This window comes from Haliotis cracherodii, unplaced genomic scaffold (genome assembly GCF_022045235.1).
Source record: "Haliotis cracherodii isolate W230 unplaced genomic scaffold, xgHalCrac1.p SCAF_10, whole genome shotgun sequence".
NCBI classification, from domain to species: domain Eukaryota; kingdom Metazoa; phylum Mollusca; class Gastropoda; order Lepetellida; family Haliotidae; genus Haliotis; species Haliotis cracherodii.
The window spans coordinates 46,738,724-46,755,694 of NW_027266265.1; the positions used below are offsets into that span (position 1 = coordinate 46,738,724).

General features: G+C 41.9%; 1 protein-coding gene across 5 annotated transcripts in view; it reads right to left on the bottom strand.

Moving 5' to 3' along the window:
* Positions 1-235: 235 nt before the first annotated feature.
* The window catches only part of LOC139454455 (uncharacterized), a 212,031-nt gene continuing 195,295 nt past the window's right edge, over positions 236-16,971 (bottom strand). For all 5 annotated transcript variants that reach the window (XM_071236168.1, XM_071236166.1, XM_071236167.1 and 2 more), the window contains 3 exons: positions 14,726-14,836; positions 9,895-10,061; positions 236-9,052 (listed from right to left, as the gene is read on the bottom strand). In XM_071236168.1, the coding sequence (XP_071092269.1) occupies positions 8,366-9,052; positions 9,895-10,061; positions 14,726-14,836 (965 nt within the window). In that variant the 3' untranslated portion in view covers positions 236-8,365. The remainder of the gene's footprint in view (positions 9,053-9,894; positions 10,062-14,725; positions 14,837-16,971) is intronic.

Consider the following 16,971-nt stretch of genomic DNA (forward strand, 5'->3'; position numbering starts at 1 on the left):
GCAATAACACGGCAGGGGGGACACAAGAAATGAACTTCACACATTGTACCCATGTCAGGAATCGAACTGGGGTCTTCGTCGTGACCAGGAATTATTATTCTCCATGCTACACAATTTGAATGTTTTTCATCCATTAAAGATTTATCCCAGTGGACGATGCCACACAGGGTCCATCCACATGATCCACAGGAGTATGTCGGTTGATAAAAAACAATGTCGTGTAACTTTTGGAATATTTTTATTGAGTGTCAACAGCTCACAACATAGATTTTGGAGCATTGACAATGAGAACAAATTGCTTGGAGACTCTCTCCATCAATTAAATAGGAGGCAGAGATTGCCGCGGCAACGCAGCGTGCCCGCATATGACCAGCAGCAGCAGCAGCAGCAGGAGGAGGAGGAGGGGAGGGGGGAGGTGATGGGATAGCAGCAGCGCCAGCAGCTGCAGGGACGACGCACGGGGCGCAGGCTGGAGGACGGCCCACAACACCATGACGAAGAACGTCCGTGACTTCAAATAATTTTATCCTCTGCCTCAATTCAATTGGAATGAATTTAGTCCTGCTTATACAAATAAAAATGGCTTTTCTTCAAAATATACCTTGGATTGAATTGTAGGATTACTGACAGATTGTTCAATCCCAGCAGCAGCGTAAGGAGACACTCTCCCACAAGTCACGACGTCCCTCTTCATGATGAAGCCAGTATATTGTAACTTATATGAGTGGAAAGGCCGGCAGGCAGGCATGTTGCCACCAGGGGGAGCTATCACACGTGATTTCATCTACGAGCAAATGCTTAAATGATACGGGTCCAGGCAGACAGTCGCCCACACCAATAATCAGCCATGAAATGATCATACAACCGCTGATAAGATCAATATGGACATTCCCCACTGAACATAGCATGCCTGATTTATGGTTGCGACCAACCCAGCAGGACAACAGCTTGGCTATAGAACATTAGCAACAGGACTGTGTCAGTCTGAATATGGAATAGTAACTTGACAGTGGTGCAAACTCGTATTTACTACATGCAGCAGAAAAAGAAGCCTTTGGATAATGGGCATGTTACTTTACAGCCTATGTTTAACCTGGCAATCGAAGCTCAGTACATGACTTTGTTACACTAGGGCTACAGACAAGCTGCTGCATCTGCTGTTGTCAGCACTGAGGAAAAAAGCAAAAGCAGCATTCAGACAAGATGAAGGCAAATCAGGTCGTAGGGTCTTTCTATCATCAGCTGAATTAAAGTGACGGACTTAAACTTCCATGTAACCAACACCAATGGCCATCTTAGACCTGACTAGCCCAAATCTTGCAAACTTGGGTAACGATAATATGTTAACAAGTCACACAGTTGAGTAACGCAAACTATGGAAAATGAATCTGCCATTTTATGGCCTTGAAGCGATTATAACAAATGTGCATTGAAAAGGCTTGCAGCTGGGAGGGGCCTGGCCCACATTTAAAATGTTAAAAACTCTATAAATTTTTCAAAAATTATTTATGGCCTCATTGTTGTACTTGCCTTCCACCCTCACAGACCAGAATGGTACAGTCCGTTTCAAAGCAGGGGATGTATCATTTAAAGAAGTGAGGGTGGAAGGGTGGCCGAGGCCAACACAAGCGAGTACTGTGTTATCTTAAACAATGTCCACTTTGACACATGTATCGACTATCTCAAAATATGCATTTGTTGCAAGCTAAGTGTTGCATGAATCGTCCCAACATGGGACACCCACCCTGCCACATCTTCCAGTTTCTTTCACAAGTCATCACTCAGAAATCCAGCACGAATCCTACAACAGTTTCTAGAAATACTAGAGTCTTTCAGTCAGAGAAATATGGAATCAGAGCTAGCAGAATGAAAAGAACAGATTCATAAATGTCTGTTCCTATTTAAAATTTCTTAAGGCTTAAAAAAATAAAAGAATTGATTCTCAGGCAATGACTTTTGAAAATATAGTGCAGGAGGGCGGTTGATTTTTTTTATTTTGCTTGTTCAAACTAGTATGTAATATGGAGCCAAGGAAACAGTGGTGTACCTTCAACCTGGGTAAGGGCCTCCCTACAAGCCTACAAACTCCTATTGCCACCGTGACCATAACACGAGATGCGCAGTAAAGCAGTGCATATGTAAAGGGGAGTAAATGTGTGCTGTATTGGATTGCATTGTTTTTAAGTATTAGGATTATTTAATTGGTTTGAAAATGGAAATAAAAATGAAATGTGCTGCAGACTTTATGATGATGCTGGCAGTGCCTGAGAACCAAGACTCTTTTTTTTTTAAAGCCTAATATATATAGTTCTTTTTCACGAGTGCCACAATACTTCAATGTACTCAAAAAATATACTGTCAGAGTTGGAAGATCGATATCTTTCTTTGGGGAGGTGACAGGAAGACTACATGATTCAACCACAAATAACTTCAGTTCAGAAAAGGAGTTCTACTTGATCCTAAGGGGTCGACCAATTGATATTCCAGGGGCCTGGCATTTTATCGAAAAAATAAGTTGTCCCCCAAAATGCATGAAAAGAAATAATTATGCTTCAGACTGTTGAAAGAAGAAGAAACTATCTGCCACAAGAAATACATTGTTTCAAGATACTGTTTAAAAAAAGAACATTTAGGCTCATAGTTTTAAAAGAATAGGTGAAAAAATACCAAGTCTTGATACAAAATATCCCCCCGCCCTCTCCCCCCAAAGATTATCAAATGGTAGGTCCCTAAGTACATTTTCAGGGCAAAGTGGGTCAGTGTTATTATGACAATGGGGAGGGAGCATGGGTCAGTCAGCTCAGACAAGTCGAGGCCTTTGAGGCTTCTATCACAGATGACCTACTGAGACTGACCAATGACAGACGAGAGAAATGGTGGGAGGTCAGATGTCAGCAGAAGATGTGGTAGGGTAAGGTAGCTTCAAGTTCTGCACTTGAGATGCTTACATCTGCTCCCGAATTACACAGATGCCATTTTGTATTCTTCCAACAAAGGCTGAGATCTAGACAATACATAAACAAAATATTCACAACAAACAAAGGCTAGACCACTGTCGTCATCGATATAGTGAATTAGGTGAATTAGGGCTCCAACACTACCAGTGCTTACCGAGTCTCCTACGATACACGGCCACAATAGTCCATATATGGAAACAGCATTAACATGTATTACCATGGTAACAGTCTAACGTATCCTAGAAACAAGACTGCATTACCATGGAAACTGGATATAATTCTTGTAACAATTGGCAGTACCATGGCAACAGTGTTAAACACTTGACAACAGTCTGTCACCATGGTAACAGCCTATGTAACAAACTAGTCACCATGGAAACATATTTATCACTTGGAAACAGCCATAATCCTTCCGACGATGGAGTGTTGTCACCAGGCACCCATGTCAATCAATGAGAGTGAATGTCAGACACTTGTGATGAATCTAGGAGCCTACTAGGCCTTGAGAGACGACATGCGGAACAAGCTACAAGGATGGTGCTCTGTCTTTGGTCTCTGAAGGAATCTGCATACAACTCAAACAGCAGGCCGACATCAAGCGCGTTGACGGACCGACCAACCAAGACGAAATTACGCAGGACTGGCGAAGCAAGGCTAGTCACATGACATCAGCTACCACACATAAAGATAGACAGCATCAATGGTTCACAGGTTGTCTCCCCTGTCCACTCTTGGCTACGGCAGCTTCCACAAGCTGCTCCATCTGTGGCATCTGCGTCGTCATGGGCACAAGACAAGCATACCAACACTGAATGTAACACGTCTTATCACAAGGGTTGTCTCCCCTCCTATCACACCTCTCCAAGTTTGCATCGCAGCAGACGACAAGTTCCCCCTGCCACCATTTACACTCATTCCATCTTCTGCTCAGATGACGATTTAAGCAGTACATCACCATAGCAATGTTGACAGCAGATGTTGCACAGTTCACTGCTGACCAACACCACTTCAACTGATTATATCCAACACACCCACACATTTAGCTTGATGTTACAGACTTCACCAGTCACCTCAGGCTTGAAGCACCTGTATCCTGTCTGTACTGGCTGTCTGCCATTATGCAGCGTACATGCAAACTTTGCAGGCTGGCCACGGACCCGCCACAATGACAACTGTGGCTTAATGGGCAACTCGTCTGTCATATTCATCACCAGCCATCGTTGCTTTGGAAGATGATCAAGTATTGCATTTCTCTAATGTATCACAAAATAAAGCCAACACAGCTTGTCTAATCAACAATGGAGACTTGTGAAATAATGGAAAACATTGGCAGTCAACATCTCGCTCGCACAACTTTCTGTCCTCACTCGCTCAACATTCAGTCTCAGGTCACTGTGGCAGCAACCACGAACATCATATCAAAAACCTTAATGATACAACTTTTAAAGACTTTACAAAATGAAAGAAAGAAACTAATTAAGGCAATGTATGCACTTGTATTTCATTTGAAATGAAGTTCTAAAAAAAGTTCTTATCTTTACTCATTCCGCAGAGAAACGGTGATAGCTACTACAGAACTTTCTGGCCACCAATGAGCTGGCCATAAAACCAACACAGCCCTTCATAATACATTTAAACAAACTGATGACTTTAATCAGGATGATCTGGTTCAAAAATGTTACTTACAATAAATTAAGAAGAAACTAAAATATTTATCGTATCATCTTGGCAACTGCAGCCGACGACAATGTATACTCATACTCTGCAAGTAATACTTTTTTGGCAACTTCTAGTACCACCTCGTACTTAAAATTATCAGAGCTCTAAGAACCAATACAAGGTACTGTTAAACAGTAGCCTGCCATTTATAGTGTCAAGAGCACACTTTATTGTTTCAATGTGTACAGTTCTCTACAAAGTATCACTTTTTAGTCAATCTTCTTTGACAGATTTTACTGAACTGTTGATTCATGCTGTAACCATCAGGCCTTGAAAATAATATCCCCAAGAAAATATTTAGTCAAGCTTAATTGCAGACACAGCCATTACAAGAATCTTCAAATGTTTCCTTCAAACACAAAATATTGTGACATATATATTTTTTTCTGTCTGTTGGAATGTCATCTCAGTTAACTAAAGAGAACCTCCACAAATTACTATCCCAGATGAATTCTGTTTATTTGTATGAAAACAGTGGTTTGAGATTGCTGCTGTCACAGGAACAACACCCGTCTGCTCCCCTTAAACTCTCAGTTTACAGGTAATATGATAGTTAATATGAAATTATATTTCCAGGTGACAAACCAGTGAGGGAAAAAGGATTTGGAATTAAAGCAGTCATCACTTGTTTGTAAACGTAGTGGCTACATGTTGCAAGACCATGCATTGTATGTGAGTGAGTGAGTGAGTGAGTGAGTGAGTGAGTATGTTTTACGCCGCTTTTAGCAATATTCCAGCAATATCACGGCTGGGGACACCCGAAATGGGCTTCACACATTGTACCCATGTCGGGAATGGAACCCGGGTCTTTGGCGTGACGAGCAAACGCTTTAACCACTAGGCTACCCGACCGCCCCTGCATTGTATGTAGGCCACAGAGCACTATTTGAGATGTGACTGGAGGGAGCGACAGCATAGAGAGCTCTGGACAGAGGCTGCACTGTGAGGAGCTTAAAATTTTGAATTTCCATTGCACTACAATGATGATTAGGATGAAGATTTACTGGATGATGTAAAGTAGAAATCGATTGAGTGAGTTGGGTTTAATACAGCGTTAAACAGTATTTCAGTTCACAGGCGGATCCAGAGGGGGTGTCCAGGGGATTTTGATATTTTGGACCTCTCCCTTTTAAAAATGCTGGATCCGCCCTTGCAGTTACCAACATGCTGTTGGAAGTGTAAGTGAGAGTGAGAGAGTTGGGTTTAACGCCGCTTTTAACAGTATTCCAGTTATATCACAGCGTGTCTAATGTGGGAGGAAAGCCCAAAGTGATGTAGGTCGAGAGAGAGAGAGAGAGAGAGAGAGAGAGAGAGAGAGAGAGAGAGAGAGAGAGAATCCACTGACAGCTAAGGGGAACAACTCTGCACAGCAAATTACAACCACTTTAATACCTGGACCATCATTGCATCACATACCCCACCCCCATCCTAAATCTTTGTTTATGCTCCTTCACTGGGATAAATCCACTATATCTCATGTGGTTTGTTTGGTGGGTTGTCTTATAAAGATTGTGGGATAAAAACATATTTTGATTATAGCTACCAAAGGTTAAAGATTTAGGACGTGTATAGAAGGTTTTCATTTTACATGGTACTCTTAGTGACATTCAATACCATCGGACCAATTGTCCTGGCCTCGAGAGTAAAACAAAATCATCCTAGTTTGTTTTTTGGTGTCTCTTAATCATTTTAAGGAGACCAATGATATTTGAGCATGAATGAACTTTTCAACATAATATTTCAACAATTACAATTTGCCCAAATCCATAAATTACTACATGTCTGTCCAAGGTCCATGACATTTTTTTCACTTTCCCACTCTCGAAAATCATATACTACTTGTTTTTTTAGCTATACTGGAATATACCTCAATCTTATTTATTTGAATGAAAGCACATATATCTTTAAAAGATATGTCAATGAATTGGAATGAGTTACACGAAAATAATAAAACAAATTATATTATTTCCAACTCTGAACATACAAACTTTATAAATATCTATTCAAGAACTCTCAATACTTGCATAAAAGCCACTCAGAGATAGCTTCAAGCACATTACGTATTAACTGACAACTGGTCTTATCACATATGGGGTCATCCAATCATTCCTCACCATCGTCATATTGATGTCAGACAGTTTCTCAGCGTTGCCATACAACCCACACAATCTCTAGTCACAATCGCCTAAATGTGTCACAATTGCTTTCATCCATCAAAACCATCTTCGAGCGTCACAATCGCCCTCACACATCACCATCGCTTTCATACCTTAAAATTGCTTTCATGCGTCACAATCATAATCACCCATTCAACAGTTTTCCCTATAATTTCACAATCAAAAGTTTTTATCGGTTTTTTTTTCGTGTTGTAAGCAAAAGCATTGCCACAGAGTCCATTCAACGATGTGTTGTAGTGTTGTGTTCCGTTGTCATGTCATGTCACGCCACGTCTCTCCATGTCCGGCCACACACGCACACACACGCATGCTCACAGCATGTCCTGCCTTCTCGTGTGTCCATCCGCATGTTTCCGTCTTTTGTGTTATTCCATGTTATTCTCCGTCACGATCCCAAGTCGGCTTAGCCACACACCAATGTTGAACACACTTGAGAAATACTGGTTCAACGTGCTTACAACTCAAAAACATAATGTCAATCACACATTGTCCAAATATACCAGTATAGAACGTCTTGTGGTAGAGTGTTCCTGTAACATCGCCTGCACGCCGCAAGTCTACAGCCAAGCATGACTAACACCTATTTCAATTCCTTCTCATAACTTAAAACCATCTTCATAAGAAATATCTAAATTCTTCAACAAAACCCCATTCAACAAATCAACAAATAAAAAATAATTTGAAATTAACATTTCATTGAATAAGTAAAACACCCAACAATTAATTTTGACGCTAATAATACCATACACTAGGTAGTATATCTGATAGTCAGAAAATATTCCTTATTGCATCGGTTTCTGTCATGTTCATAATTTCATCCTGGCACGCCTAATAGACTTGGTACCTAAATCTTCCCTTCTTTGGTATCCTCAAATTCACTGCAGAATAGTTCTCAAACTGAAGGAAGCATTCATAAAATATCAAAATAAATCCATGTTCTCTGGCCAGTTTCATGCACTTCTCTCATCACTAACAATAGTCAGTTGTTAGTTGGACTCCTATTCATGGAACAGTTGATAGGTGATATCTTGTCTCAGGATTCTGTAACAAAAGATCCAGGTTGACGAATATGAAAGAACCTACAAACGATAAATACTAAGTCTCTGTAAATAATTCATTGAAAACATGTCTATCCACTGACAGGTGATCAGCTTCAGAAAGTTGTTGAGATGAAATCGTGCATGTTACTCCTCTGGGTAATATATCACAATATCTCCTGGAGCCGGCTCGCAGCAGGGCAGGAAGGATGTATGGAGCTTTAACAACCTCCTATGCAAAGTTGTTGGACTTAAGGAGCAGACAACAGAGGCACGGCGGAACCTGTGTTGTTGTGACTAGCACCAAAGTTAAACCAGTATTCCCTGGCTGCAACCGTAGGTCACATGACCTCACACACTCTGAAAACGGTCACCAGAGGGAGCCACCTCACCTTCATATCAACATGTCAGTTTGTCCATCTGTCCGCCTCGACAGGATCATCTTTCACAGTTTAGCCCATATGTCAGTGTTTTATCATACATTAGCTTTGTCCGTTGACGGCCTATACATATTAGCACTAGTCACATTGAAAGCATTGTGGTAGTCCGGGGGGCTGCTCCGTGCCGAGCTTGACCTTGACCCCTGACCTTCACCTCCAGGGGCGGAATTGCAATGCCTGTGCCCACCGGTCATTATAGATGGCGCTGTGGGCACCGAGTTCGAGCTAAAGTTCTCATACCCTGGTGGTCGGTCTGAGGGCACATTCCTGACCCCATGCCCCACAGAGGAAGAGGAATAAGTCCGAGAATGGGAATTTGAATAAAAATCCGGATGACTTTCCCCATTGGCTGAGCCCGACATACTATAGCAACGTATCACAACAGGACAGCCATTGTAGTCCTGCACAGAAGGTTGTGTCTTTGTATAAGAGTCAAACGACCTGTTTGGTGACTCCGAGTAAGGTGGTGGGCTCTCCGTGTCGTGCACAGTCCTATTGGGTGGAGGCCGAAAACACTCTAAGTTGGCCGCGGCATTCTGGCGATGATTTAAGATATCTTTTTGACTTTCTCTATAGCCCTCCTCCCCGTCTTTGGAGCGCGGAACGTGGGGTGGGTATCCCAGGTCACTGTCGCGTTGCATTGACTTTATCTGGGTATATCTGTCCTGTAACAAAGACACTTGCTGCTCCATGTGTTCTTGTGTTGGACTCGACACCAACACCTGAAACAGAAACTGGGACTTAATCGATGTAAACAAGTCAGTCAGTCAGTTTGGTTTAATGTTCCTTTGAACAGTATTCCAGTTGTATCACAGCATGTCAGCTTGACGTAGGAGGAAAGCCTGAAGTGATGCAAGTGTGTAGATGCTTATCCGTTTGGTGAAACCGCAGGCACAGATTTCACAAACCAAGAATTGCAATCATGCAGAGCAAATACTGGATTTGAAAAATGGTCATAGGTTCCTGGCACAACTAAGGGATGCAAATCTGCACAATAAATTGTAGCATCTTAAGATGGCTCGGCCACCATCGTCAGAACTTAACCGATTTGTATACACTACATTCTGCAGCTATCTGTGATTAGGCATTGCACACAAGCAATGGCATGGTTCCAGCAAGAGTGCTCAGGCCAAAGAGACACTTGCATCCTTACCGTGAGTGTAGTTGGTAGTTGATGCCACACTCAGCAATATTCCAGCTATGTGACGGCGGTCTGCCAATAACTCATTCTGGACCAGACAGTCCAGTCACTGACATCATGAGCTTAGATCTACGCAATTGGGATACGTTGACATGCATCAACCAGGTCAGAGAATCTGACCACCCAATCTCGTTAATCGCCTCTTATGACAAGCAAGGGTTGCTTAAGACAATTCTGACGTGGATCTTCACAGTGGCCACAAGGAGACACATATAAGTCATACTGTAACTGGTAAATACAGGTTTACTGTCATCAATCAGTACTGGACTGACGTTACAAATTATTCTTCAACATTTCTGTGATCAACTCAACTTAAGCCTGGAACAACATCGCTCTAACAAAACCGCAAAAAGGTCAACTTACATCTGAGTTTTGTGACGGAGGTCGAAGCTGTCCTTCCCTGTTGTCGTGGCGCCTCACTCTCGACATGATTCTACAGTTGTTGTGCCGCACTAAACACACCACAACGCCGAGCAGTGTGATCAGAATGACAAAGCCGAATATCAAGATATAGGGGATGCTATCACTTTCTGGAAGAGACCAAAAAAAGGGGGTGTGATAGAAAAACAGCTTAATATCAACAAAACTTGACAGCATTTATATATTTATTTATTCAAATATATTCAATTCACACAGTGAACAGAAACATGTCCAAGCCATACATGCTGACCACATAACAACATGGTCGTCATCAAAGGTGGCTAAAATGAAATGAAGTTTTATAGTGCTAGTCCGAGATACCATGCCCCAAACATTTTTGTTGTTGTTTGGTTTGTTGTTTAACGCCCCACTCAGCGATATTCCAGCTATATGATGGCGGTCTGTAAATATTCAAATCTGGACCAGACAATCCAGTGATTGACATCATGAGCATCAATCTAAGCAATTGGGATACGATAACATGCATTAACCAAGTCAGTGAGTCTGACCACCGGATCACGTTAGTCTCCTTATACGAGCAGCATAGTCGCCTTTTACGGCAAGCACTGGTTGCTGAATACCCATTCTAACCAGGATCTTCACAGGTCAAGCTAATATGAACATCCCAGACACTATATGGACTCTGAGTCTACCAGTCCTTCTATAATCCCCTTAATGCATGCACCAAGCAGGGTAATAAGTACCATCTTTTAGCATTTGAGTGAGTGAGTGAGTGAGTGAGTGAGTGAGTGAGCGACTGAATGATTAGGGTTTAATGTTGATTTTAACACACTCAGCTATATTCCATCTATATGATGGCGGTCTGTAAATAATTGAGTCTAGACCAGACAATCGGGTGATTGACAACATGAGCATCGATCCACACAATTCGGATACGATGACATGCATCAACCAAGTCAGCGAGCCCGACCACCCGATCCCGTTAGTCGCCTCTTACGACAAGCATAGTCGCCTTTTACAGCAAGCATGGGTTGCTAAAGACCAATTCTAACCCAGATCTTCATGGGTCTAAGCCATCATGAAGCAGACACCTGAAGGAAATAAAAGCAAGCCTTGCTATGCTTAGTTCCACAACATAAGTTCACTTTTGTCCGTTCAAGCTTGAAATACACTCTCTGTCGATATACATGCTTTACATATAACATCACCTGCATTCTATAGTAAGTAGTTTGATGCCACACAGAATATTTCAGAGAGGGGGGGTCACTCTATGTAAGCTTTGGATCTTCACGGGCCAAGTAGTTACTGAATACTCTCATTACACACATACGAAGTCTGAGACACAGCGCTTGTAGCCAGGTCTGCTCCTGAACGATCACTAGACCGTGCAGCTGTGCTTACATCCACTTAGGTATTCTTCTCAATGTTACAGCAGGATCATACAAGCATAGCAGTCACAGCAGTCCTCTAAATCTATAATTACGGCACGGTATTTTACTTAAGAATTTGAAAAGAAAGTCTTCATGGGTTATAAGGTCAAAACATTTTATAGTGTCTTTTTAAAAACATTTTAAAGTCTTTAAAAACAATTTTAAAACATACTACTCTTAAATTGTAAACCCTTATGACGATACTTTCAAGTATGCACATCAAACAAGCATGGCATGCAATACACAAGCTAAGATAACTTCTGTTGAAAATCCTGAATAGTTTATGCATTCTTATATAGGATACTACTTTCCTATCACAAATCATCTATCTATCTAAATCGTCATAAATAAAACATTCCAAACTGCCTTTCACATACCTGAATATGTGCATATTTTCACAAATGTAGGTCAGGGAACAGCTTTTCTATTCAACCATTGTTATTTTTTAACCATATAATTGATCCAAACAATTGTGACTTGATTTTAAAGGGAGAATCAATTGAACATGCTTGCTACATAAGTAGCATCTTACCAAGGGTTCTGAAGAGCACAAAAAAGCAAACTCTAGCAAAATAAATATCTTTTCAAAGGTAATGTATAAAAACATAACACAAATATGGGGCGTCCAGGGGTCCTTTAGTGCATATTGGTGCATTCTGTAGTACCAGTACTTGAATGTACCAGTACTTGAATGTAATGTATCACCTTAACATTAAGAAACAACAAGAAATGCTTCGTTCTTAACCTTAACTTCAAAGACAGATGCATACATTAAAATAACAATATTTTCAAACATTAAATTTAATATCAACAAAAATTTAAACTATTTCCAATTTATACAAAATGACACAACCAGCTCCGCCGAATGTGTGATAAAATCAAGTAATCCATGTAAAATTCCCTCTTCACATTCGCTTTGATGATCGGTCCTCCCCTCCCGCACATCCCTTGTACCTACATCGTCACCACTGATGTGGCTCTCCCAGCTCTCCTCCCACGAATCACATCCTACACAAAGCCTCGAAACGATGACAACACTTTGACGTATGCCTGGTACACAAGTAAATGCCATGCAATACACAGGCTCATCTGACTACTGTTGAAAGCCCTGTCTGGGGCCGTATCGTATCGTAGGTCTCTGTGTCTGGCGAGTTGCCAGGTCACTGTGATCTTACAGGCCCCGTCATCGACAGGTGGCTTGCCATTTTGAATTAAATATCAATTCGTAACATACCCCTTTCTATATATTACAAAGCGTCTTCTGTTTGCTTTAGGGTGGGTGTTGAGGTAGTGGTGGTTGTAGTTGTTGGGGGTGGTTGTTGGGGGTGGTTTTGGTTGTTGAGGGTGTGTGTTGAGGGTGTGTGTTGAGGGTGTGTGGTGAGGGTGTGTGGTGAGGGTGTGTGGTGAGGGTGTGTGTTGAGGGTGTGTGTTGAGGGTGTGTGGTGAGGGTGTGTGTTGAGGGTGTGTGTTGAGGGTGTGTGGTGAGGGTGTGTGTTGAGGGTGTGTGTGTTGAGGGTGTGTGTTGTGGTGTGGGTAATGGCTCTTGGCAGTATGGGGTTGTTGTGGTGAGGGTGTAGATCGTAGAGATGGGGCAGGGTTTTTTTAGATTTGTCACACTAGGTGTACATGTATAGCTACATGTAGTTGACATGCTCTAATTTATTTTGAAGGTGGTGTGGTGTTGTGAGGTGTGGCGTGGTGGTGAAGGAAGGAATGTTCTGCAGTAAAGTCTTCATACATTTCATGCATTGGCCATATCTTAAATCAATGTTTGATCATATTGATATTTGAAGTTCTATTCTAGCCTTCGTGAAACATTCAGAATTACATTTTAAAGTGAAGCTAGCAGCTGCCAACGACTGACCTCAATGTGAGTGTTTATTGAATTTTGTCTCTTACTGGGAAGTGCAATACCTGTCAACACTAATTTTCAGTAGTCCATTCATATAATTTTCTCAGCTAATTTGCCCTGTACACAATCTGTTTCCACCACGGATAACCAAGACTGGCTATTCTCTTGCATGGACGTTTAATATTTATGGCACTATCAGCAATATTCCAGCTGTATTCCGCTGACCTACGAATACTTGAATCTTGACCAGGCATCCCAACCTGGTCAAGGCTGCTTTTAGCAATATTCCAGCAATATCACGGCAGGGGACACCAGAAATGAGCTTCACATATTGTACCCATGTCGGAAATAGAGCCCTGGTCTTCGGCATGACAAGCTAACGCTTTAACCAAAAGGCTGCCCAACCACTCATGTTGAAAGATTAACAATATGCTTTCTTCATAATGAATTCTAAGAACTGACATACAATTTTCATTGACACTGGGGCGGTGGGGTAGACTAGTGGTTAAAGTGTTCGCCTGTCATGCCAAAAGCCTGGGTTCGACTCCCCATGGGTACAATGTGTAAGGTCCATTTCTAGTGTTCCTTCTGTGATATTGCTGGAATACTGCTAAAAGCGGTGAACTCATTCACATCAAATTTTACCAGCGTAAGCTACACATTATTCACAGCATTCATGACTGTAGTAGGTCATGTAAACCTAGGCTATTATGGTGGTGTGCACTGAGGCTTACACAGACTCCATGATGCATCCTTAATGGACACCCATTTAACTCTGCTTGTTCTGCTTAAATCGTTAAATAATTCTTCTTAATGAATATCCTCTAGGGACATGGACTATATTTCTCGTATTTGTTTAGCCAAATGAGTAGTTTGGTGATCTGTTTCTTGTGATCAGTTATGCAGTCATCATTGTATGACCTCATAATTGATCAGAGACATTTAAAACATTCCCTAGTCCTGAATAAGTAATAAAGCCTGGGATATAAGTTAATATCCTGCAATGACTGCCCCCTGACACACTCCAGACAGCGAATGAGTGAGTGAGTGAATGAGTTTGAGAGTGAATCATTTGTCAATGAGAGTGAAAGAGTGGGTGAGTGAGTATGGTTTTACGCCGATTTAAGCAATTTTCCAGCAATATCACGGCGGGGGACACCAGAAATGGGCTTCACATATTGTACCCATGTCGGGATTCGAACCCGGGTCTTCGGCATGACAAGCTCACGCTTTAACCACTACGCTACCCGACCGCCCCGAGTGAGTGAGTGAGTGAAATGGTGAGTGAAATGGTGAGTGAGTGAGTGAGTGAGTGAGTGAGAGTGAAATGTTTTGAAATGGTGAGTGAGAGAGTGAGTGAGACGGTCAGAGTGAGCGAGTTTGATGGTGAGTGAGTGAGTGAATGAGTGAGTGAGTGAGCCACCGTCATATTCCAGCTATGGTACATCAATCTGTAAGTCTGGTCCAGACAAGGGAGCGACTAGGGACCTTCTGCCCTGGGGAAAAAGTCCACATACTGCAATCTACTTACTTGGAGAAGGACATCTATCACTTTCGTCTGATTTGTCAATGCAGTCTGTTTTTCCGTCACACAAATTGGCAGAAGACAAACATGTGCTTGAGTCACAGCGATGAGCACAATCTGTAACAAACATGAAACCAACGTGAGAGAGAGAAAGAGAGGGAAGAGAGGGAGGGAGGGAAAGAGGGAGGGAGGGAAAGAGGGGAAGGTGAGGTGAAATGGGGTTTAACGTCGCATCCAAGATTATTGCACTTATATAGCGACGTGCATGCACGTGTGTGTGTGTGTGTGTGTGTGTGTGTGTGTGTGTGTGTGTGTGTGTGTGTGTCTCTGCTTGTACTAGTCCAGACTGATGCCAATTTATAGTGCTAGCTCACTGAGATACCATGCCGCAGTTTAACATGAATACCCCACTCAGACACAGTATACTGACTCCGAGCCGACCAGTCCTTGTTTTAGCCCCTTAATGCCGAGCGCCAGACAGAGTAACAACAAGTACCATCTTTTAACATCTTTTGGTATGACACGGTCGGGGATCGGACCCCGGACCTTATGCTCTCCGGGCGGACGCTCTACCATTAGACCAGGGAGGCGGTCCAAAGAGGGGAAGAGAGGGAGGGAAGGAGGGTATGTGTTTTTAGAGAGTGTAAGTAATGCGTGAGTGGGTTAATTGGTTAATTGGTTAATTGGTGAGTTTGTTTGTTTGTTTGTTTGTTTGTTGTCTGATGCAATATTCCAGCTATATGACGGCGGTCTGTAAATAATTCAGTCTCAACAAGAAAATCCAGTGATTGACATCATGAGCATTGATCCATGCAATAGGTTTTTGGTTTGGTTTGTTGTTTAACGCCGCACTCAGCAATATTCCAGCTATATGACAGCAGTCTGTAAATAATCAAGTCTGGACCAGACAACCCAGTGATTAATATCACGAGCATCGATCCACGCAATTGGGATCGATGACATACATCAACCAAGTCAGTGAGTCTGACCACCCGATCCCGTTAGTCGCCTTTTACGACAAGCATAGTCACCTTTTACGGCAAGCATGGGTAGCTGAAGGCCTGTTCTACCCCGGGCCAGCATGGTTTTGTGTAGCTACAAACAATATTCCAGCAATATCAGTTCAGGGAACACAAAGAATGGGCTTCACACTTTGTATCCATGTTGGGAATTTATCCCGTGTCTTTGACATGAAGATGGAATGCTTTCTAACAACTTCAATACTCCAGCAATATCACGGCAGGGGACACCAGAAATGGGCTTCACATATTGTACCCATATGGGGAATCGAACCCGGTCCTTGGCGTGACGAGCGAACACTTTAACCACTAGGTTACCCCACCACCCATATAAAAAAATGTACATTTCTGGATGAAGGTTTTTTTTCATGTGCTTGCCTGCTTGGTTGTATTCATCAATATTTAAGCTATGTGACAGTCGTCGCTAAATAATCGGGACCAGATGATCCAATGATTGATATTAAGAGCAACAATACACGATTTCCGGACATGATGACACGCTATCAACCAAGTCACAGAGCCTGACCACCTGATCTATTTGGTTGCTTCTTGCGGACAGCACAGGCTGCTGAGAACAAACTTAACCAAGAATCCTCACTGATTGATCTTTTTTTGCTGATTAAATGAGACGCAATACATGTTATTATTTGCGTTGTTTAATGCCTTAAATGAAATAAACTTGTTTTTCAAGAGCTGCAACATCCGCATTTTTAACAGAACAAGAAACACTCAAAGAACTCACTTATTTGACAATGATTAATTTCTCACATCAAAAGGATGTTGACCCAGATAACCCGAGACAAAAACAACACATGGTTTCAATTAAGCTCAAAACAACCATTTTCTAAAGAGGAAATAGACTTGTTGACATAACAAGCAGGTTCTTCCACAAGACGTAACTTTACATGTGGAAACAGACTTATCTCCCTTGGACTAGGAAACAGTTGCTGAGAAATGTCAGGCACAACCAGAATATTGGGTATCAAACTAACTTCCTTCTTATTGCAAAACCACCGAGAAGATCTTATCTTGTCAAATAAAATGTTCATATCACCTTCTGACCTGTCACTTCAGGTAATTTCCCAACCACAATATGCTGGAGAATATCTACTTTGTTCAGTCTCAAGATCAGGAAACATAGCAAAGGACAAGATTAACCAAAAACCATGTTTTAATTGATTTAATTCTTCATTCTTGAAAAAGAGACGATGATTCAATGGCATCTTCACAAAA